Source organism: Acartia tonsa, chromosome 2 (assembly GCF_053477335.1).
Source record: "Acartia tonsa isolate MP-2025a chromosome 2, ASM5347733v1, whole genome shotgun sequence".
Taxonomy (NCBI): domain Eukaryota; kingdom Metazoa; phylum Arthropoda; class Copepoda; order Calanoida; family Acartiidae; genus Acartia; species Acartia tonsa.
Window position 1 is genome coordinate 6369815 of NC_137261.1, and position 22617 is coordinate 6392431.

Consider the following 22617-nt stretch of genomic DNA (forward strand, 5'->3'; position numbering starts at 1 on the left):
TTTTTGGTCAGACCATTTGCTAACAACTAAATTGATTACATCTTCAATTTTAGGGAAGCTTCACATAGGTTACATAATAGTTCTTGCTTTTTTTATACTGAAATTAAAGTCTTGGGATAAATTTATCTCTATTATCCTCCAAATTAAGAGCTAATAGATTCTAAGGGCGCAACCTGTAGTACTAAATATCCTAAATGGCAGCCCTGACTATAATGCATGTAATGGCTTCTTCTAGTTCAAACAAATCCAACTCTAATAAATGTTTGCTCAGTGTTAGAACACTGGAGGGGTAAATATGGAAGGTTACTATCAGATATGAGAGGGGGAAAACGGACAGAAAGTAGGGGAAGGGGAGAGGAGAGATGGTAAAGAAGAACCTTTGCAAACATTAGGTAAATTATGTGAATTGTTGAGAAGTAGCCAAGAAAAGGTTTGCGGTTTCTCAAGACTTCCTACTACAATATGTAACAGTTTATTAGTAGCGTAGCTACCATTTTGAGTGTTTGTGTCTGTATGCAATGCTCTGTTTTTATTTTAAATAACACTTTTAGTTATTTTTAGCTATAAGTTAAACCTTTGGCTATATATCTACCTCGATGTTAAAAGTTCAAACTTTAAAACCTTGTGAAATAATTAGAACTTTGTAGGCGGTTTTCGAAAATAAAAATTCAGTGGAACAGTTATTACCTTAGGTATTGAGATTTTTAAGTTAATGAACAAATAGCTATTGTTCTATAATAATTAATGATACTAATGGACGTTTAATAATTAATGATTGTATACAAGTAAAATTGATAAAGGATTTATGTGAATAGATTGACAGGGAAATATTTGTCGTCAACTTAGCTTGCTAATATGGACCTCAGTTATTGGTCAATTCATTCATCCTGTAGGAAGGGATAACGTGTGTGGATGGGCGGTATCTTTGCTTTAGCCAGCTGCGAGTATTACTTTATCAGAGTACATGAATATTTGGTGCAACATCCAAGTAATAATACATAGATAACTATTAAGGTTTATATTATGGTGTAATATAATAGGATACGGTGGTCATTATGGCTGATGTAATGTTGGTGGTATGAATGTTGTCTGTGTGTGGGAGCTGCCAACTACAATCTGCCAACTTGTTGAGGGCAAAGGAAATATTTATTTGTCTCTGCACTCTAATAAATAACCTTTTAATTTGTAACTTTACAAAGTGTCTCAAAAATCAGCCATGTGACATCATAAAAATGAGGGATTATTCATCTCTTTTTGGGGAGTTTTCTTTCCCACTTCTCCTCTCATCTTCCTCATTTTTGTGACGTCACATGGCTGATTTTTAAGACACTTTGTAAAGTTACTTTTGATTTCATATTTTGAAAAATGAATGGTTATAAGAAAACATATGTTTTGTACAATTTGGTAGATTTTCCTTCATAGTGGAACATCAAAATTTTCAGTAAATGAATTTTCATAACAAAAATATTATTGAAAGGAAAATGTTATTATCATTATTAAGCTCATATGAGCGCAACAAATCAAGTTGTTAATTTCAGTCAATGTTATTTATTTCAGTCAATATTATTTATTTCAATATATTCAATTGTCATAATGAGCATCCTTTTCATAAATGTTTATGTGGTAAGTTGAAGCGTTTTGACTTACAATCGCGAGTTCGAGTCAAACGAGCCCCTAGCCTTAAAGATTCTATCAATAAAGAACTAGCAGTAGTCACTACTACAAAGATATATTTAAACTGAATACATTTACAATAGGATTATTACTATATATACAAAATTAGATGATAACATAGGTTAGGTAGAAGGGGGTGTGGGGAGATGAGGGCGGAGCCCTGTTGCGGTAGATATTTGTGGGGTAAGCTTAAGCGAGGGGAAGGCAGACATCTCCCGGTAAGACAGTTGACTGGGGCTTGGGGTTGTAGAGGGGCCGCGCCCCTCCCACTATCAGAGATGTCCAATCTGACCGCTGCTTGTGAGGTCTCTGCAAGGCCCCGGAGGGGCAGGGTGAAATGGTGATAATAGGATTAGCGCTGGGTTGTAATTTGATAAGCCGCAGCATAGCAACTCTATGAAAGGCTTGTCCGTATACTGCCGTCTTACCACATTTAATCATGTCACTTGGTCATACAAATTTGAAGAACATATCTTTTTTTTAATTCTTGCCCTTTAGTATTATCTAAAATTGAAGATCTGATCTGATAGAGTCTTCTTTTCTTAGAGTGTTTGCTTTATATGGCTTTATATCATAGGTCATTGGGTTTTTATGTTTCACATTTTACTAAACATTTCTCATAAATATCTTCATAAATATAAGGAACTATAGACTGGCTTATAATTCTTTATGTGAGAAAGCTACAATCTCTATATCAATTTAAATACATATTTTTGGGCATACCATTATTCTTTGACTTGCGGAAACGTCACTTTGGTACTCTAGAGGGGTACAGTAGACCCATCCCACCCCAATTATGTGTTTAGTTTTTATAAGTAATAAATTCCGGGGAGGCATGTTTTCCCAAGGGCGATTTCTCTTGGGAAAGTGATGGTAAACTCCCCCCAAATAAATAAGTATAAACCTTCCGATGACCCATATGAGAAGTATGAGAAGACTGTAAAGGAAAAGCATACCGATTTAAAAGTTAGAGATCTTTTTGTACGCGCAGATATACAGACACAGATCCTGATATTTTTATATAATAATTGCTGTGAACCAAATCAGATTTATTTCCGCTGGAATAAACTTTAAACCTTAGTAAAAAAACATCGTTTTAAACATTAAAGTTTCCCACGTAAAAAAATCCTTTATTTTTTATTTTCCTCCCCGCGGAAAACTGTCTACAATAGGATGCAATAAACATATTCTAGAACATAATAATAAAGTTTTTAACCATTCTGAGACCTTTTAATTTGATTTTTGATTTTGTTAAAACATCAGTGTATCATGTGGCAAGTCGACAGTAGAGTGTATCCGCTATTTTATCTCTTTTCTTGGACCAATAGAAAGCTTCACTGAAAAGGAGAACCATATCGGCTCACAAAGATCCTTCGCTACAGATAGACAGACTTTTATATAAGGATAAACAGTTAGGGAGTTGAATTCATTTTTATAGATGCAGAAATGTAATCTATGAGTACGGTTTTGACCCTCTAAAAAATGTAATCCACCATTCCACTTTCCCCTCTCTTGGTGATGATATCATCAACGCCGATACGATTTTAGAAATTTACCATTCCACTTTCAATAGAGGCGAAACTGGAATGGTACATATATGTTTACATATCAGCGTATTCATAAACATTGATTTCCTTATTTAAATTTACATAATAGTAATTGCATATTCTAGTTATTATTTTTATTTTACATAAAAATTTTTAAATTATAAATAATATTTCATACATTCCTATGATTAACATAATTTAAAAATAGTATGTATGATTTCAATTATGTCAAAGTGTAAACCACCATTCCAGTTTCGCCTCTCTTGAAAGTAGAATGGTACATTTCAAAAATCGTATCAGCATTGATGATATCATCACCAAGAGAGGCAAAATTGGAATGGTAGATTACAAAAATCATATCAGCGTTGATGATATCATCACCAAGAGAGAGGAAAGTGGAATGGTAGATTACGTTTTTTAGAGGGTCAAAACCGTAATCATAGATTACATTTCTGCTACTATAAAAATGGATTCAACTCTCTAACTGATAAAGTTAAAAAAATTGTTTCATTGTACACAAACATAAATTGTTTGTTTGTAATGTAAAGAATTTTAATAAATCAAAAAAAGAAAATGTGTAAAAACAAAATTATAAAAATATTTTTATCTGAGTAAAAAGTTTTGTCCAAGTTGTCAAGAATGCTAAGACTGGTGGAAAAGAAAAGGCAGGAAAAAGGTTTTAAATAAAAACAGAAAAGTTTTGCCAGGAAGGTGAAATTTGCGCAAAGTTGAATATGTATAAAATATACTTTTTAGAAGCTAGGAATTTCAAAATTTTAGGTTTATTTTACTTTTTTCCAAATGTTGAAAGAAAATTACAAGGACATGGCAGCTTTGAGTTTATCCTTGCGGCTGAGTGTTGCTGTAGTTGGATATAAGGTTGCTGCTGCTTAAAATTTGATGTCTGAAGTTTCTGAAATTTGAAATTTGGTGGTTGATGCTGAGTGGCTTATAATTTATTTTAGCCGCCGGCTGATTGTGAGGCTACTGTAAGCCATATGGCTGATTTTGAGGCTTCTGGAAGCCGCGCAGCTGTTAGTGGCTGTGAATGTTGACCCTAGCAAATTACCCTTCTAAAATGTAACTATCGATAACATATTTTATTTGTAGAAACCGTTTATAAAAAATCTAAACATTAATTAAAGTAGGAAAATTCACATTTCCAATAAGATTTACCGACGGACTTAGTGTGAGTTATGTAATAGATACCTTTTGATTATGATAATCTTTCAAGCACTTGACGTATGAATTTGACGTACGGATAGACAGACATTTGGAGTAGATTCGCTAGATCTCAAGAGAGAAACAATATATGAATATTGTACTCATTTTCTTGTTGTATATAAATAAGATATAATTTTATTTCTAGGGAAATGTTTTCATCTACTAATTATCAGTATATCAAATAAACACAAGAACAATTCTGTTCTAAAGTAATATGGCTCTTAGAATCAGACAATTATTCGCAATTAAATTGTGTACCCAATCGGCTTGGCATACCCTATACGAAACAAAATTAGATAATTTTGACAATTTATTGGTAAAGTTACTAATTGGAAAAATATTTTTAAATTGGAAGCACTGTTTTTAAAAGCGAAGCTTTTCTATAACTAGGGTCGGTCCGTATGTCCGTCCGTACGTCCGTCCGAGATAGATAGCTTTTATTCGTTAATTTAGACATGTTAGAATTGTCCATCGATTTCAAACTTTGCATGATAATTCCTGTAGTAGTTAGGTACGATTTAGAAAGCGTAGCAACTCTATAATCATTACCAGAATGTCCGTACGTCCATTTTAAACATGTTGATTTTTCTAATCTTTTAACAGCAAATTTTTATGTGATCTAATTATCCGTTTGATCTGATTTTTGGTATATTGATTCCTGGGACAACAAAGAACAATATTTTAAGCGAAGCAACTCTAAAATCAAATCCTAAAAATGTAAGTATGTCGATAAACTCAATAAACATTATCCTCCTGTATCAAGAAGTTTTTCAACAAATTTACTTACAATTTTGCTTCGACTCTTATACTTTTATATTCTGATAATTCAGTTTAGACACTATACAAGTGTTAATGTCCGTTTGTCCTACCGTTTCAGTGCTTCGCTTTTATGGATGTTGTCATCCTTGTTTTATAATGACTATGAGCATTGAAAAAATTATGTAGATAGATATCTTAACAATCGATGATGTAGAAAAATTTCTCTTTTTTCATACAGAGCGCGATCTTTAAATCGTTTATAGGTGATATAAACCGGGGCGATTCATTTGGCGCACCATCAAATTATTAATATCAATCTTTAAATCGAATTTGCATGGGCGATTTGAATCGGGCAGTGGCGCGGGCCCGGCGCGGCAATGGCACTCACCGAGTGGCATTGCCGGTTTAAATCGGGGTGAATCATGCACTGAGCCCCAACGAAAGACCCATTGCATATGTAATAAATGGATATTTTTTTAATTACTTTAATATTTTATTGCAAAACTATCGTGAAAACATTTTTATAGTTATTTTTAAAATAAATGATATATTAATGTTTTATATAAAATACCATACTGACACGGTATTTTATATAAAATACCTTACTGGCACTGCTTAAGTAATAAAGTTGTACTGGCGCGGATCGATATTTTAGTGAGTGCGCAAGCGATTTAACAACACCGCGCCGAAAATCTTTTAAAAATCAGGTGCGCTGTGGCTTACCACCAGCGCGCCTATGGTTCACCTCTGAATAGCCCCGATTCAGCGCGGCATAAAAACGATTTAAAGATCAAGCTCAGGAAAAATTGCATCTTATTTATTTGTACATCTACCTATTTACCCCCTCCCCCCTTAACAAAGCTCCCATTCCCAGCTATTGAAGGTTACCTTTCTTTCAGAAGAGGGAGCCCTATAAATTAATGATAAAGCCTGTAGTGTCGTAATATAAAATATTTACATCTCAACAGTACTTTAGAGAATAGAAGTGTTTTTACTTTTATGTGTATTCTTATAGTTTAGTCTGAAAGGAAAGAAGAAATTTCTGGTTCCACAGAGAGAACAACCTTTGGATCATGGAGCCCAAAGTTTTATAACAACAAGGATTACAACATCCATACAAGCGAAGCCCTAAAACAGTAGGACAACCGAACATTAACCCTTGTAGAGTGTCAGAACTGAAAAAGCAGAATATTAATGCATAAATCTAAACAAAATTGTAAGTAAATCTGTTACCAAACTGCTTAAATACAGGATAATGTTTAAGGATATACTTACATTTTTAGGGCTTAATTATAGAGATGCTTCACTTATAACAGTGTACTTTCTTGTCCTAGGAATCAGTATTCCAAAAATCAGATCAATCGGATAATTTTATCATATAAAAATTTGTTGCTAAAAAAGTTAAAAATGTTTAAAATGGACGTACGGACATTCTGGTAACAACTATAGTGTTGCAAAGTTACAAGTTACTTAAGTACAAGATACTGTTGAAGGACACACTTATATTTTTAGGTTTCGATTATGGAGATGCTTCGCTTGTAACATTGTACCTTGTTGTAATGTTTGTTGTCAAAGCAGTAAAAAAATAGCATGTTTCAAATTGACGTACGGAATATCTGGTAACGATTATAGAGTTGCTACGCTCTCTAACTCCTGCCTTATTGTAACAGAAAGCAGCATCCAAAGTTTGAAATTAATAGGACATTTCTAACTTGCCTAAATAAACGAAAAGAGTTAACTGTGACGTACAGACCCTAATAATAGCAAAGCTTTGCTTTTAAAAATAAAGAATCTTTGCAAGATTGTAGTAGCACCGGGTATGACATCATGGGGGAAAATAATATTTGTTGCATCAAACTTGGACAGAAAAGAGGAAATGTACAATTATACTTTTTTGCAAAGAGGATTAAGATAAAAGGGGGAGTGGGGATAATAAAATATTTTGAGAGTGGGCAAAAACTGAAATACCGACATTGGGGAGGTCTTTACTTCTTCCCCCTCCCCCCCCCCCTTTCAAGGATTTAGGCAGCCTCTGTATCTCCGTTGTTGTAACCTTCACCACCCCCCGCCCTCCACCTCCCCTGGTCTATATGAATTCTAAAAATAGAACTTCTCCGCCCAAATTGGTTTAAAAATAGTTTTGTGTATCCAAAATATACATATAATTGTATAATACCATTATTGTCTACACACAAACATACACGTATATGTACACAGACACACACACACACACGTTCAAACACAATAATTAGGATAGCCAACCAAAAGATTTGGACATACCTTTTGTTTCTAGGCGAGCTAAAACGCGGTACCAAAACCTAGTTTAGGTAGCAATGTGGAGCCGCTTTTTTTGTTTTGGGGGGGGGGGGAGTGTTGGTAGCAATTATCACTTTCCTTAAACCTGTTTAGACAGCTAGGACAAATAATTAAATTCGCTTTTTAAAAGCGAAGCTTTTCTATAATTAGGGTCGGTCCGTCCGTCCGTCCGAGATAGATAGCTTTTATTCGTTAATTTAGGCATGTTAGAATTGTCCTATCGATTTCAAACTTTGCATGATGATTCCTGTAGTAGTTGGGTACGATTTAGAAAGCGTAGCAACTCTATAATCATTACCAGAATGTCCGTACGTCCATTTTAAACATGTTGATTTTTCTACTTTTTTAACAACCAATTTTTAAGTGTTTTAATTATCCGTTTGATCTGATTTTTGATATATTGATTCCTGGGACAACAAAGAACAATATTATAAGCGAAGCAACTCTATAATCAAGTCCCAAAATGTAAGTATGTCCATAAACATTATTCTGTTTTTAAGCAGTTTTTCAACAAATTTACCTACAATTTTGATTCGACATTTATACATTTATGTTCCGATTTTTCAGTTCAGATACTATACAAGTGTTAATGTCCGTTTGTCCTACCGTTTCAGTGCTTCGCTTTTATGGATGTTGTCATCCTTGTTTTGCTCATATTTTGGTTCTTAATGTAAAATGGTTGCCTTATATGATATACCAACAGGAAGATACACACAAACCTACACACATGGTTCAAAGCATTTAGTTTATAATACTCAGGTTTTTTTTACATTTCATTCAATATTTTTTATCATACTCCCATAACATTCGAAGGTTAATTAGTTTTAATATTTTAAATTTGTACTAATTGAAATAATTCAATGAAAGAAAAAAAAAGAAAATTTTTAACTAAGTAGACCAAATTAATGAGTGACAGTAATCTTTATTCTATTATGTAAGGTTTTGGTCTGTATGCTGAATCTCTTGGATCTCATCTGGATTTGTATGGTAATCCACTTGACATGTACAGGGTGACCACATAGTTTATTTGTATTTTAATAAACTTGATATGTACAAGGTGACCACTAATTCATTTGGATTCTAACCAATGTGACAGATACAGGGTGACCACATAGTTCATTTGGATTCTAATTAACATGATAGCTACAGGGTGACCACATAGTTCATTTAGATTTAAATTCTAATCAACTTGTTAGGTACAGGGGGACAATATAGTTCATTTGGATTTATATTCATATCAACTTGTTAGGTACAGGGTGACCCAATAGTTCATTTGAATTTTAATTCAAATTTGCAATCTAATTGTATTAAGGTACAGGGTGACCATATAGTCAAGAGGAGTGGTGTAGTTTGAGTTCAAGTCCCCATGAGACAACTCAAATTTCTCAGTCGAAATACATTCACACAACTTCTCCTTGATTGTCATAGAGAAAAAAATAAAAGAGAGGAATCGAAGCAACTAGAAGACGAAAATAGGCAGTGGGCCTAGAGGCCTACTCAGCGCTGTTGCCGCGCTAAAATTTATTGCTATTCCACTACTTTTCAAATGGGAGGATTAAAAATTATTTTAAAAAAATATTTTTTTACTTTTTACTATTTCCATATTTAGGGCAAGAATATTAGATTAGATATTTTCATTTTAATGTTTTAATTAAAAATTACATAGAATTTTATTTTTATTTAAAAAAATTTGTTCATGAAAGATGAATCCTTCTATTTCTAAAAAGGGAGAAATTTTTTTCATAATGAACATTCAGCTGATTCTGACCGCCCACGGCTGTTTGCTAAATATCGCTTTTCTTTTTATTCACATTATTATTTATGATTGACTTACAAAAAGCCCTGGGCGGTTTTTGATTTTCGTCTGCTTCTAAATTTAGGGATGGGGAAGTAGTATTTTACCATGAAAAAGGGGTGAGTATTCATCCTCTTATCCTTTTTCCTTATGTTGATTGTGCAATAATGGAGATTATTGAGTGGTTTGGATGGTATAACAATTTGTACTTATACCAGAAAATTCAAACTTGTAAATGTAAGTCTTGTCTATATAACCTGATGTAAGTCTCGGATGTTAATGTGAATTAAAGTTAGTAAATCTTGTATTTAAGCTACCAATTAGGATTTAAGTTCTGCAGATAAGGAAGGTACTAGTTTCATATATTTTTCTAATGAAGGGTAGATATAGTCTTGAATTTAAATTTATTTTGATAAATGTTATTGCATAAGAAATATCAAAATAATCAAATCTAGCTAGTGTCCCTGTTTTTGGCATGCCGTTAACTTATCTGAACCAGAGTTTTTCCCCCTTTAAATGGAATAAATCCTTATAATAAAGTATCAGAATGTCTGTCTGTTTGTTTGTACCAAAGGATCTTGCTAACCAATGAACCGATCTGATTTTCCTTTCAAGGATTGCTTCTCATAGGTCCCAGGAAGGTTTATATTATTTAGTTATTTTTTAATTATTCTCGCTTTTTCGTAGAGACTTGAACGCAACATAGACAAATCATTTCTCAGATTAAATATTTGAAATAAAATAAAAACACTTACTGTGCCACTAGAGGCCTCTAGGGGCTTAGCCGCCAGTAAAAAAATAAATAGACTAGTAAATAACCTTCAAAATTCCATCCGTACAATATTAGACAAAAATATCAAATCATATCCTTATTTATATTTTAGGATATTTAGTTCTACTCTCTCATAAACCATAGAAGCGCGGGTGGAAAAAGCACTTAACTCCATTTCACATTGTCAGGAACTAAATTACTTCAGTCGTTATCCCAAGACCCCCGGTTGAAGATGGATATATATTTCCCTGAAAATGTCATAGGGATAGAATATTTTATTTCTACAGTAGGGCATAAAGTACGTATGTTCTACATTATAACAATTACTTTTAAGATTAAGACGTGACTTCACATCTGCTAAGATATTTTGTTATCCAAAGAAGCAATGGCAAATAAATTAGAAAGGTTGGTTTTCTTATAATATGTAATGAAAGCTCTAAACAATGGATACATATTACTTGAATCTTACACCAGATTTTCATGTTCTCTAATAAAATGAACCTTCTAGCGGGCTAAAATTAATATATCCCCTCCTACTAGACAGGGGAAATAGCAAGTTCAATTGACAATTTTTCTCCTGGCATAATATCCACGCATTCTTCGTTCTCTTATAAACTTAAACATGCAGCGGGCTAAAATGACCCTATCCCCTAACTTCCTACTGGATGAACCAATAAATGAGTTACAAGTTAGCAAGCTAAATTGACAACAATATTTTCCTCCTTCATAGTATCCATGTATATTGGTGTATGTGATGCACACTGAAGATTATTTATTCATTTAGATGAAGATAGATGAAGAGGTGCAGTGCTAAATTAATAAATAACACATTCATACCCAAGGATATTAAAGGATAGGACAATAGACGATAAATTGATGTACAACTCCCAATCAAGGTAAATCAAATTATTCTTTTGTAGAATAAATTATTGTTGGAAAAGTTTATATTAATCGATCAAGATTCAATAAGAGTACGTTTTTACGCCAACCCATGAGAAAAAAATGTTGATCAAACTTTGGGTACCAGTATAATTAACAGTCCAATGCCCCCTTCTTCCCTGTTCACCTAATTGTAGGTCATTTGAATTTGAATTTCCAAATGTGTACACAGTTTCCTCGGTGTTTCCTCATCATATGGAGCTTTTTTAGCTAGTAGTGCAAATATTGAGATAGGACGGGGAAACACCGAGGAAACTGTGTACAAAATAGGCAACTTAAATTCAATTGACCTAATTGTACTAATCCAGGGATTAGGTACAAGGTTGGTATTTAAAATCTGGACACTATACCATGACAGACAGGAAAAATAGAACCCCTATAAAGAAACTTCGCTACAGAAAACGATCCCATATTCGTTGTTTTTCTTAATTTATTGTTATATAGTTACAAAAAAAGTAATAAGTTAAGCAGTAGATCACAATAATCAATTTTAGTTATTTATCGCATCGTATTATAGATAGCTTTCCGCAGATATTAAAATAAAAAAAGTATAAGATTATTTGTTAGTTTTATTTGCCTCATAAGCAGAAGGCCAGGGCAAACAAAACTGGTCTTAATTTTAGGATTTTACTTTAATATTCGTTGAAAATTATCTTTAATTCGATGCTATACATAATTTTTCAGTATAGCTAAGGACAGGTTAATTATTCATATAAACAATATAAGCGTTCTATTAGGAAAAAATATTTAGTAATATTAATAAATTCATAGTCTTGTAATGATTAAACTTAAAATTAAACCAAATCTTATTTTTTTTAATGAAAATAGACAAAAGATAATGAGATAACATTTTATCACTTAAATTTGTTTAAAATCAAAAAAGGAAGTATTTTTTTAATATAGTCGATTTATCTTGGGTTGGTCGAGGTACTCTTCCCCCAAACAGTTATAAATCTTTCCTGTGCCTGTAAGAACTTTCACTGTAAAGAAGAACCATATCGGTTCAGATCCTTCGCTTCACACAAAAGACAGGCAGACATCCGGTTACTTTTATGTAATTATTTCAAAAACATTTGTGTCTTGGAACTTTAAAATGCAATAAAAATTAGATGTGATTCAATTTAGTTGCTTTGCTGTTAAAATCAAGCTTTGTTCTTGTTTTGGTTGATAAACACAGTTATCTGTTCCTCAAGAATATTCAGAGGTCCAGCTGACTCCAGCACAATCTGTAATATTGGAGCAGTTTTATAAACAAGGTTAATTTTTGCGTAGATCATCCGCGAAGGTACCTATGTGATATAAGATTCCCCCCCAAAAAATGGCGTTTTTGTTTAATTTTTTTAGAATGTTTATATTTCTCAGTTTACTTCTTTCACGTATGGCCCAAAAATCAATAAAAATTCAACTTGATTTTTTTATTTGAAAAGTTACCTCATGGAAGTCTTTGATATTGAATTTTTCTCCCAATTCAGTTTCAGCTCTTTGTCTTAGTTCCTTGATCTTAAGTTGACCGATCTTGTAGCCTGTAGCTTGTCCAGGCCAGGTTATATACCGGTCAATCTATTCAAGTATAGTTATTATAGACAGCTTTCCGTGGATATTAAAATGAAAAATTGTATGATTTAAACTAGTTTTGTTAGCCCCAAAGGGGTCGAAAGCACGAGCTTACAAAACTAGTATTAATTTTATGATATTTATTTTAATATGATTATGAGAATCCTACATCTTATCAAACCATAGGTCATTTATGTAAAAGCAATTGCAACGTCATTCAGACTGACTATGTAAGAACGGACATTACCAGATTATCAAGCTGTTGATTTACCTCTCCTCTGGTATTAGATTCACTAGCAGCTGTGTGCGCGAGCATGTACTGTACAGCCTCCTCTCTAGTCCAGCCCAGGGCATGCATGCCTGAATTATAATACTCGTATAAAAGAAACAGGATGTCTGTCTATTTGTACCAAAGGACCTCACCAACTGATGAACCGTATATGGTTCTCCTTTGGCTTGGGAAGGTTAATAAATAATCATTTTTGGGTAGGTCACCATCATCAACCTCCCAAGAGAAATAGCCCGGCCCATGGAAAGAACTAAAATTGGAAATGAGGGGGTCGGCTGGATGAAGTTAATTATCCTAACTGCTAAAAATATTGTTTAACCTGTATCCACAACAAGCCTACAAGCACGGAAAATCTCCTCACTTAGATGTCCATACCTTTGGATTACATAAAATAATTATAACAATAAACATTAGGGAGGGTAATAGGTTCGAATCTCTGCATCTGACTTATAACTATTCTGCATGACATTAACAAGGGGAATGTCTTGAAAATAAAGACATAAATACTTGCTATGCAGGTTAGAACATACAGCATGACCCTCAAAAAAGTATTTTTAAGCATCTGCAGCCCTTATTTCTCAATGAATTATTAAAAAATGCATATGTCCTTGTTCTCCATAGTATTCCACGTAAGTAGATATAAAAATATTTTTTTTACCTCCATTAACACCGGAGATTTTTTGAGCTAAAGTTTTGAAAAAGTGACTGAGAAAAAGAATTTTTTTGTTTCTCTTATTTTTTGGATGGTTATATTATGTTTTTCTGGCAATTGAATAATGAGACACAAAGAAAAACAAGTTAACTAAATATTTCTTTTTTATTCCACCAAAAAATATAAATTTTTAATGGCAAAAAATACTACTGAATGAATTAATTATTTGCAAATTTTAGGTTATTTATTAACCCTTATTTATAGAAAAGGATTAATTATGACAGTTGCTCCGCCTACTTTTCTGACATCTCAATTATTTAATAAGGGGTAAATTAAGCTTTTTAGACTAAAAAATCATTATGTTTTATTTTTATTTTCTTTATAACTTTTTTGTTATTAAAGTTAGGATTGTGAAACAAAAACAATTTTCCTGCTATATTCATAGAGATTTATTTGGTTTTTTAATCTTAAACAATTTTGCCTAATAAGTAAGTTTTTCAAAATATCATTAAACTAAAAAGACTCAAAAAATATGTGTAAAAAAATGCTTTTTACTCAAAACTAAATTTTTTATTTCATTTTTGTATAAAGTTTCTGCTAGTAACAAAAATAAAAGGATTTCTAGCTTAATTTTGCTAAAAAAGTCGTATCATGTTAAAAGTTACTTTTTCCTCAGTCACTTTTTCAAAACTTTAGCACTAAAAATCTCCGGTGTTAATGGAGGTAAAACAAAATATTTTTATATCTACTTACGTGGAATACTATAGAGAACAACAATATATGCATTTTTTAATAATTCATTGAGAAATAAGGGCTGCAGATGCTTAAAAATACTTTTTTGAGGGTCATGCTGTATATTTTAGAGAACATTTTGCGTTACAGTCATACACACATATATTGTTACATTCATAATGTAGCTTTGCTACTTGATGATTGATTGATTGATTAGCCATAGTTTCTTAGGGGGAAGTTGCGTGATTATTATTGCGAATGAGAAATTCGAGTCAACACACGGAGAATTGAACTCGAACTCTCACCACCGTAGTTCAGTGTGTTACCACTGAGCCACGGCGCCCCTTAGCTTTGCTACTACAATAAATAAAATCTACTTAAAACACTTTGCGTACCTGTCAATAGGATTTGTGTACAGATTGAGATCAAATCCCAAAGATTCCGAGTACAGACCCCAACCCTGGAGATACAAAAAAACAAGGATGACAACATCCATAAAAGCGAAGCACTGAAACGGTAGAACAAACGGACATTAACACTTGTATAGTGTCTGAACTGAATAATAAGAATATAAAAGTTTAAGAGTCGAAGCAAAAGTGTAAGTAAATTTTTGCAAAACTGCTTGATACAGGATAATGTTTATGGACATAATTACATTTTAAGGACTTGATTATAGAGTTGCTTCGCTCATAAAATTGTTTTTGTTGTCCCAGGAATCAATATACCAAAAATCAGCTCAAACGGATAATTAGATCACATAAAAATTTGTTGTTAAAAAGTAGAAAAATCAACATGTTTAAAATGGACGTACGGACATTTTGGTAATGATTATAGAGTTGCTACGCTTTCTAAATCGTACCTAACTACTAGAGGAATCACCATGCAAAGTTTGAAATCGATAGGACAGTTCTAACATGCCTAAATTAACGGTTAAAAGCTATCTATCTCGGACGGACGGACGGACGGACCGACCCTAATTATAGAAAAGCTTCGCTTTTAAAAAGATTATTGTAAGGGCAAGTACATAATTTTGTAAGTCAATTTAATTTGTAATTTGTTTTGAAAACAACTTTTTTCATCTAAATTTTTCTTTGCTATTAAACCAAGAGCTTTGTGGGCAAAGTTGTATACATCCTTTTTTTCATAAAACAGCAAATGTGCGGTAACCGCCGTACAATTACAATCAGAATCTGAATCAAAGTCCATGAAAGTGGTGGATTAGAATGGATAGAAGCCAAAAATCAACAACAGTCACCCATTTATTGAAAAAAATTGTACTTTTTTATTTGTATTTGGATTTATTTCATTTTTAGATATTTCATATCTAATTTTAAAAGTAATTTGATTACGATGCCGGAAAACAAGTTCATTTTCGAGTAGCGTTCACTGAATTTATTTGAAGAAATAATAATCTATTTAATATAAGCACAATGTCACTCTGAAACTTTATTTATTTCTTATTTAAGATGCTTAGCATCTCTGTAAGAATTCTCTTCCCTCACTCTCTTTTTTCAACAGAAAAGTTGTATACCGTATTAGAGTACTCTTAGCACTATGGAAATTTAAATAAAGTATGTAGAAATGAGTACAATAATAGATTTGAATAGTAGCTGAGAAAAATCACGTTTCCCTCTAAAAGTTAAAGATAGACGCTTGAAATTTTGCTACTTAAAAATATGTACCTCAACGTAAGCAGTATTGATAGGAAACCTGGTAGGAGTCTGGCTGTAGATCCTATCCTCCTGAAACTTTCTAAACAACGGCAATTCCTTCTTTTCCAGCATGTAGGATCCCTAAACAATTAAACATACTTTCAAATTTTTTTTAATGAAATATGATTAATTGTTCTTTCACGTATGGATATCCTAATATAAGTAAGGAGTAAAAGATGTCTATATGTTAGTGTCTAGTCTGTCTGTATGTAGCGAAGGATGTCGCTAACTGCTGAACCGATATCGGTTCAGAAAGTGTCTTATATATTCAGCGAAAGTTTACAACTATTAAATATGATGGAGTGTACCTCTCTATCCTGCCAAGAGAAATCGCCCCTTTAATACATTTGGTTACTTAATCAAAATAGAATTGAAGTTAGAGGGTCAATCTCACCCTAACCCTCTTTAATCTAGTGTCTCTAAGAGGCCTCTAATAGGAGCACTGAGGGATGCGGGGGGGGGGTTATGTCGAACATCTAATTCCCATTTTTTTCTTTTAATGTTTGAAAAGTTTTTTAGGGGAGGGTAAAAATACCCTTCCCAAAACCTTCCAGGGACCTATGAGAAGCTTTACTGAAAAGGAGAGCAATATAGGTCCAGCGGTTGGCGATATCTTAAGCTAGAGATAGAAGACATCCTGTTACTTTTGTATAAGGATGACGTGATGTAATCTCAACTTCGAACAAAAACCTCCTGATAATGCTTATATTTATGCAATAGCCAAGGATTAGATCTTTGAACACTTTATAACCTGCAAATGGTGTCCAGGAATAGATTCATGAAGAGCCAGACTGATCATTTCATATCTTGGCTGAGAATCATACTTGTTAGTATTCACATACAGCCGGCCTGGTCTCTTACCATCAGCAGTACCTGTAATTATACAACCGGTTGGTACTACACTTTTAGGCGTGCTTCTTTTACTATCAGAGTTTTTTTTAAAGAGAAGCATAGACGAGGGAAAGTATGAAAGACACTGCTATAAAAAGCTTTTTAAATAACGAAAATAATTAACGTTTGAGCTCTAACAAATAATTATAGGTGCGCCTATCTAGGGTCCTTGCATTCGAAGGGCTTCCTAAAAACTTCCTTAGCTTAGCCCAAAACCAGACCTGGACTTATATGAAGCTTCCATTTAACGGAGATAGAAATCTGTATCTTAAGCTTAGCCTGACTATTTTATATAACAAAGATTGCTCCATAAAGTTAATTCTTTTAAACTGTGTCTGTATTCTGCAGTCAGTATATTTTGAAAATTTCCAATAGTGTCAAAACTAGGTTGAAATTAATGGACTTATGCTCAGAGGTTTTATTTTTAGATTTATCCTCGTGTATTTGTCTACATGCTACTGTCAATTCTGGGATAAAATGAGCATGATGTAGACCAAAAGTTTTATCATAAAAGGAGTTTTTATATGGTTTTTGTAAAAAATAAAGTTAAAAAAAATACACTTTTTTATTATGTTATATCAATTCCATAATTAATTAATTTTAATTAGTAACAGATTTAGCAATATAAGAATCATACTATAGACTTTTAGTTTAAATGTGTTATGTGTATGTTACAATGTCCCTTCTAAAAGTGTTATAGCCAATTAACACCAATTAAAAAGTAAGAACAACTTTCGACGATAAAAATAAAATATTTTAAGAGAAAAAAAATTCCAAACCTTTTTAAATTTGTTAAATGTACAAAGCTACATATCTCTTTCATTTACAAATTCTTATTTTTCAATGTGTATTGAACAAAATTATCTCCATTCCTTCCTCTCAGGAACAAGAGATATGAAGATTTGTGAAAATATATGCAAGCTTTTTTTCAGTTGAAGGTATAGTCCCTTTCGTGGCAACACCTCTTAAGCGGCGTTTCGTCGCATTTTTACAGTAGCTTTTGCACTATTTCTAGCCCCTGCGGGGAGCTCTAACCCTGCGGGGCAATCACCTAGCCCTAACCACGTAAACTAAATTAACCTATCAAAAGCTATTGAGAAAATACGAAGTATCACCCCTTAAGAGGCGTTGTCACGTAAGGGATTATACTCGAAAAAGGGGAGGGAGGGGGGATGTGATACTTTTTAAAGTCAAAAGTGAAAGGAACTCAACTAACAACTCAATTAATGTTACAGCACTGAAATTTGGCATGGCAGTTTTTTAAAGGAGGTACAACGAACCCTGTCCCTGACTCCTCCATGTCTCCAAGGCAAACACACAAGGGACTTCGACCCAATTGAGAGAAATAGATTCAGCAAAGAAAAGTGGCGGGTGGGATGGTCATAGTAAATAAAATAGAATTGTTTATATCCTCAGAGGAATATGAGTTATCTAGTTGAAAAGACTGAACCATCTACATTCCGTCAATATAATAAGAACGTTCTGAACATGTATAAACTGATGACTTAGAATTAATACCGCTGTCGAAAAATTGACAGTTATGTGTTTACTAGCGGATGCGCCCCTGTATTCAAAAGAGTAAGTAAGGGCCAGAAAAATATTTCAAGTTAAAACCACCCCAGGCTTAATTATAAAAAGGCCTAAAACTATCCTCATGTGAATCTTCCCTAAAAGGGAGAACTAAACCAGTTCTGTGATGATCAAAATTTTAAGATTCAGACAGAAAAAATGAACTACTTTATATAATAGGATATTTATACTCTGAAAAAGCCTTGGTCATCAGACGGTTAAGAATTTCAAAAACTTTTGTACGCGACAGGATACGGCTTAAGTGCGGATGCTGGGCTCTAGTCTTTTCTTCATTAAAGGAAAAGAGAAGAAAAATCTATTCACAATAAACATGAGTTTAGTGTGTAAGTTGTTTTCAAGTAATCCTAATATAAAATTAACAGGATCTATGTTTGTCTGTCTGTTTGTTCAGAAGGATCTCGCTCCCCACTTAGTTCTCCTTGACAATGTAGCTTCTAATTTATTTTAGGGGAGAGTTCCACCACCCTCCCTATAGAAATCGCCCCTAAAAATTACTTTATAGCCTAGAAAATAAACTTTATATCAATTTAATTCTTATTTGCTGTTTACTTTTGAGAAAAGAAATCCAATAAATAATTTCTTTCGAGAAAAGTTGGTCCGTTATTTACTTTTCTGTGGAAAACTATAGAAAAGGGGCAAAGTGATGTTTGTTGCTTACAACAATAGATCAACAGATTAGATAATATTTTAGTTTGAAAATATTATAGACAGCTTTCCGCGGATATTAAAATGAAAAATTATAAGATTAAACCAGTTATGTTAGATCTGAGAGGCCAAAGGCTCAGCCTAACAAAACCGGTATAGATTTTATGATTTTTTATTTTAATGTTCGTTGAAAATTGTCTGCAATACGATGCTATACATGATTTTACAGTATGGCTTAGAACCGGTTCTAGTTCATCGGATATTAATCAGATTCGAAGCCATACTGGATTGGCAATTTGTATTGATAGTCTATTCTAATATATCTATTGTGTGTAAACTATTTGCAAACAAAGGTAAATAGGATAATCATATAATCTTAACCAAATAAAGATACACACTATATCCTTAATAAATCATTTAAGGTCTATTCTTTATTGGATTCGAAAAGGATATCGAACATTTCTTAGTCAACAATCTGAATTGGTAATTAAAATCGCAATATATCAGCAGCCGCCAGAAACAGCCGCTGTTTGATGCCAATAGTTGTGTAAACACAGCTGCTGGCTATTTTATTTTATATCTAGCTGTATCCGAAAAAGTCTCTATTGAGTCAAAAATCCGCAGCCGCCGCAGCCAAGTTTAACTATTTTTGTATGGAGAGGGTTGGATGGAGGGGGGGGGGGGGGGAGGGATATCATGCGTTCAACAAACTTGAATAATTTGCTAAGTTGTATTGAATAAATAAAAATCCTTTTTAGTTAAGTTTGTGTGCAACTTTTTTTTCTTTTAGAATGAACCTAAAATTCCGTTCTCCCTGATTGGCCCAACTTCTTTTCATAATCTAATTATTTTCATTGTTGTCAGAAAAGATATTTTCTCGTATTCATTCGAATCCGGTGGATAGGAACCGGTTCTCATCCATACGAAAAAAACTATGTCTAGCATCGTATTATATCCAGCTTTCTACGAATATAAAAATGTACAATCATAAGATTAAAACCAGTTTTTTAGCCCGTGCCTTCGGCACCTCGGGGCTAAAAACTGGTTTTAATCCTATAATTGTACATTCTATATCCGCGGAAAGCGGTTTATAATACGATGAAAGAAATAACTATTAAACAATGTTAACCTTTATTACCTACTAGACTATATAGGGAATGATCATTTGGAATTTTAAAAAAAGGGTCAAGATTTAATTATTCTTTCCCTTTCCCTTCCTGCAAAAAGGAGAAATAAAATAATGTATTTACCTGCTATATAGAATGCGGCAGGGAAGTTAGGTGTACTGGGTGGTACCTTAAAAAAAGAAATAATTACATTCTTTAATCTTTTTGTATGCTCAGTATTTTAATCTATTAGATTTATAGAGGTTTTAATCAGCAAGGTTTGTCTTAATTTTAGACTCTATGTTAGGTACATAAAAGCATTTGAGAAAAGAAAAATATAATTATTCTTAAGTGTTTTCTAAAACTTTTGTTTTTAATATTTTTTTTTATTCATTTACTCCGAAGAGGTTGTTCACCGAAATATAATTTAAAATAACTACTTTAAAGAAAAGATTATTTTCACTCCAGTGAATTTATTGTACTTATTGTACTTTGAGAAAAAGATAACAAACCTCAACAATTTCCAATTTAGTGGTAGGCTTGTTGTGGAAAATTTTCAATATGTTTGGCTCAATCTTATTCTCTATGATATCCTTGAAAGTCGCCATTAGTTCACTTGCAGAGGAGAAATAGTTGGCCTTATCATTCCTAAACATTTATGTATTCAATTATTTTCCAGAAAGAGTTCAAAAGATCGATTGATTCCTGTTACAATTAGGTTCGATTAAAGAAAAATAGCAACTCATTAATCGTTACAAGAAAAAAAAACATATTTTTTTTAAAAAACTTTTTGACTACAATCTTTTTATGATATAATTATCCTATTTATCTAATGATAATGATTCATTAGACAACAAAGTACAATATAATAGGCAAAGCATCTATATAATCAAGTATTAAAAGGGTAATAATAAATTATATCCTTAAACAATACACTGTATTTAATCAGTTTTAAAGCAAATTTACATCTTTGTTTAGCTTTTATGGATAATGTCATCCTTGTTTTCTTACAACTTGTTAGCTTATTGTTACTGTTCAAAACTGTCTTTGACTTGAAATAATGTAAAAAAAAATACATTAGGATCCTATAACAAATTAATGACCTTATTTTTTCAATAAACTGTGGTAGAGTAAGATCATATCCCATCTCAGCAATTATTTCTTTCATCTCATTCTCAATTCTTTCAACTTCCTACAAATTAAAGTCAAATTAAAAATCAATCATTTCTTTATTTTTTTCAATATTTTTTTATCTAAAATTAAAGGACAAATATTTCCATAGGTAGCTGAGCAAAACAAGATATATATATTTTTAAAAATATTTGTTGCTTATTTTAATTGGAATGAATACATAATTCTCAATAATTTCAAATGACCAACTTTCTTCTTCAGACTAGCAAAGATACGGACAGTTAGTTGCAGGGTAGCTGTGCTCCTGAAACTATCTACTTCACCTTAAGTCCAGTATCATGAATTTGTTGTGCCGTCATATTTGTTGAAGTATGAAAGGCCAAGCAAGTTTTGTAATACTCAGCTCCGTTCACTAAAAACATTGTAAGTTTATATGTTCATATTCATCTTCTCGTCTTCAAGGTATTGTCCATCAAAGTGCCTTGCTGACTTTGAGCAAAGAAAACCCTAACCCGCCAACCTTATTTTGAAACAGATTAAAAATAAGGGTGGGGGGACTGGAGTAAAGGGAAGTGGATTAAAGGGGGGGGGATAAGGATGTTGGTTGTGGAGAAATTTTTTATTTAGAATTGTTTGTCAGAATCCTGGTCCCTTGTCCCTAACCTAGTATGTAATATATGTCTACTGGCTGTAATTTAAAGCTTAAAATGACTTTAATTCAATTTCAGTTTGTGAAACTTTATTACAAAAATAGTTTTTGCAATCTCAAGTTTTAATATTTTTCAGAGAAATAAAATAGAGGGAGAAGAGACATTGTGGTAGAATTGCATATTTTGTCGTCTAGAGTTTGAAAGCCACAATGGAAATGGTGGGAGGGGAAATTAAACAGAGGCCTAACAGTACCAAGCTAATAGTAAATATTTCGAATACTTTGCTTATATCAAACAATAGCCCTGCAGATTTCATTCTTATCATTACTGGACCTAACCTAACTTAGAAGAAGCACCAGATTAGTATATTCCATTCCTATAACATTTACAGAATTTTACTTTATTCAACTCAGGGTCATAATGTTAAATCCAGGGATATAATTTCCAGGGATCTAAAGGTATAAGACAATAGTCGATAAATTGATGTACATTCCCAATGACGATACACAAAACCCTTTCCGTAGATTAAATTATTGGTTGCAACGTTTGAACAACCAACTTAATGAAACAACCAATCAAAATTCACCAAAGTCCTCAAAGTTGTAAATCCAACGCGAAGATATGTATAAGAAAATATTA

General features: G+C 32.7%; 1 protein-coding gene across 7 annotated transcripts in view; it reads right to left on the minus strand.

Moving 5' to 3' along the window:
* Nucleotides 1-11438: 11438 nt before the first annotated feature.
* Nucleotides 11439-22617, minus strand: part of LOC145335175 (uncharacterized) — a 118983-nt gene continuing 107804 nt past the window's right edge. Inside the window, exons 9-21 of one of the 7 annotated variants that reach the window (XM_080180951.1) lie at nt 21652-21740; nt 21301-21389; nt 20710-20845; nt 20342-20387; nt 16717-16838; nt 15936-16046; nt 14649-14713; nt 13189-13244; nt 12852-12940; nt 12458-12586; nt 12098-12252; nt 11658-11756; nt 11439-11547 (exon numbers count right to left, since the gene is read on the minus strand). In XM_080180951.1, coding sequence (XP_080037077.1) covers nt 12169-12252; nt 12458-12586; nt 12852-12940; nt 13189-13244; nt 14649-14713; nt 15936-16046; nt 16717-16838; nt 20342-20387; nt 20710-20845; nt 21301-21389; nt 21652-21740 — 1016 coding nt within the window. In that variant the 3' untranslated portion in view covers nt 11439-11547; nt 11658-11756; nt 12098-12168. Of the gene's footprint in view, nt 11832-12074; nt 12253-12457; nt 12587-12851; nt 12941-13188; nt 13245-14648; nt 14714-15935; nt 16047-16716; nt 16839-20341; nt 20388-20709; nt 20846-21300; nt 21390-21651; nt 21741-22617 lie in introns of all 7 variants that reach the window. The other 6 variants (XM_080180944.1, XM_080180929.1, XM_080180937.1 and 3 more) reach the window with 6 other exon arrangements.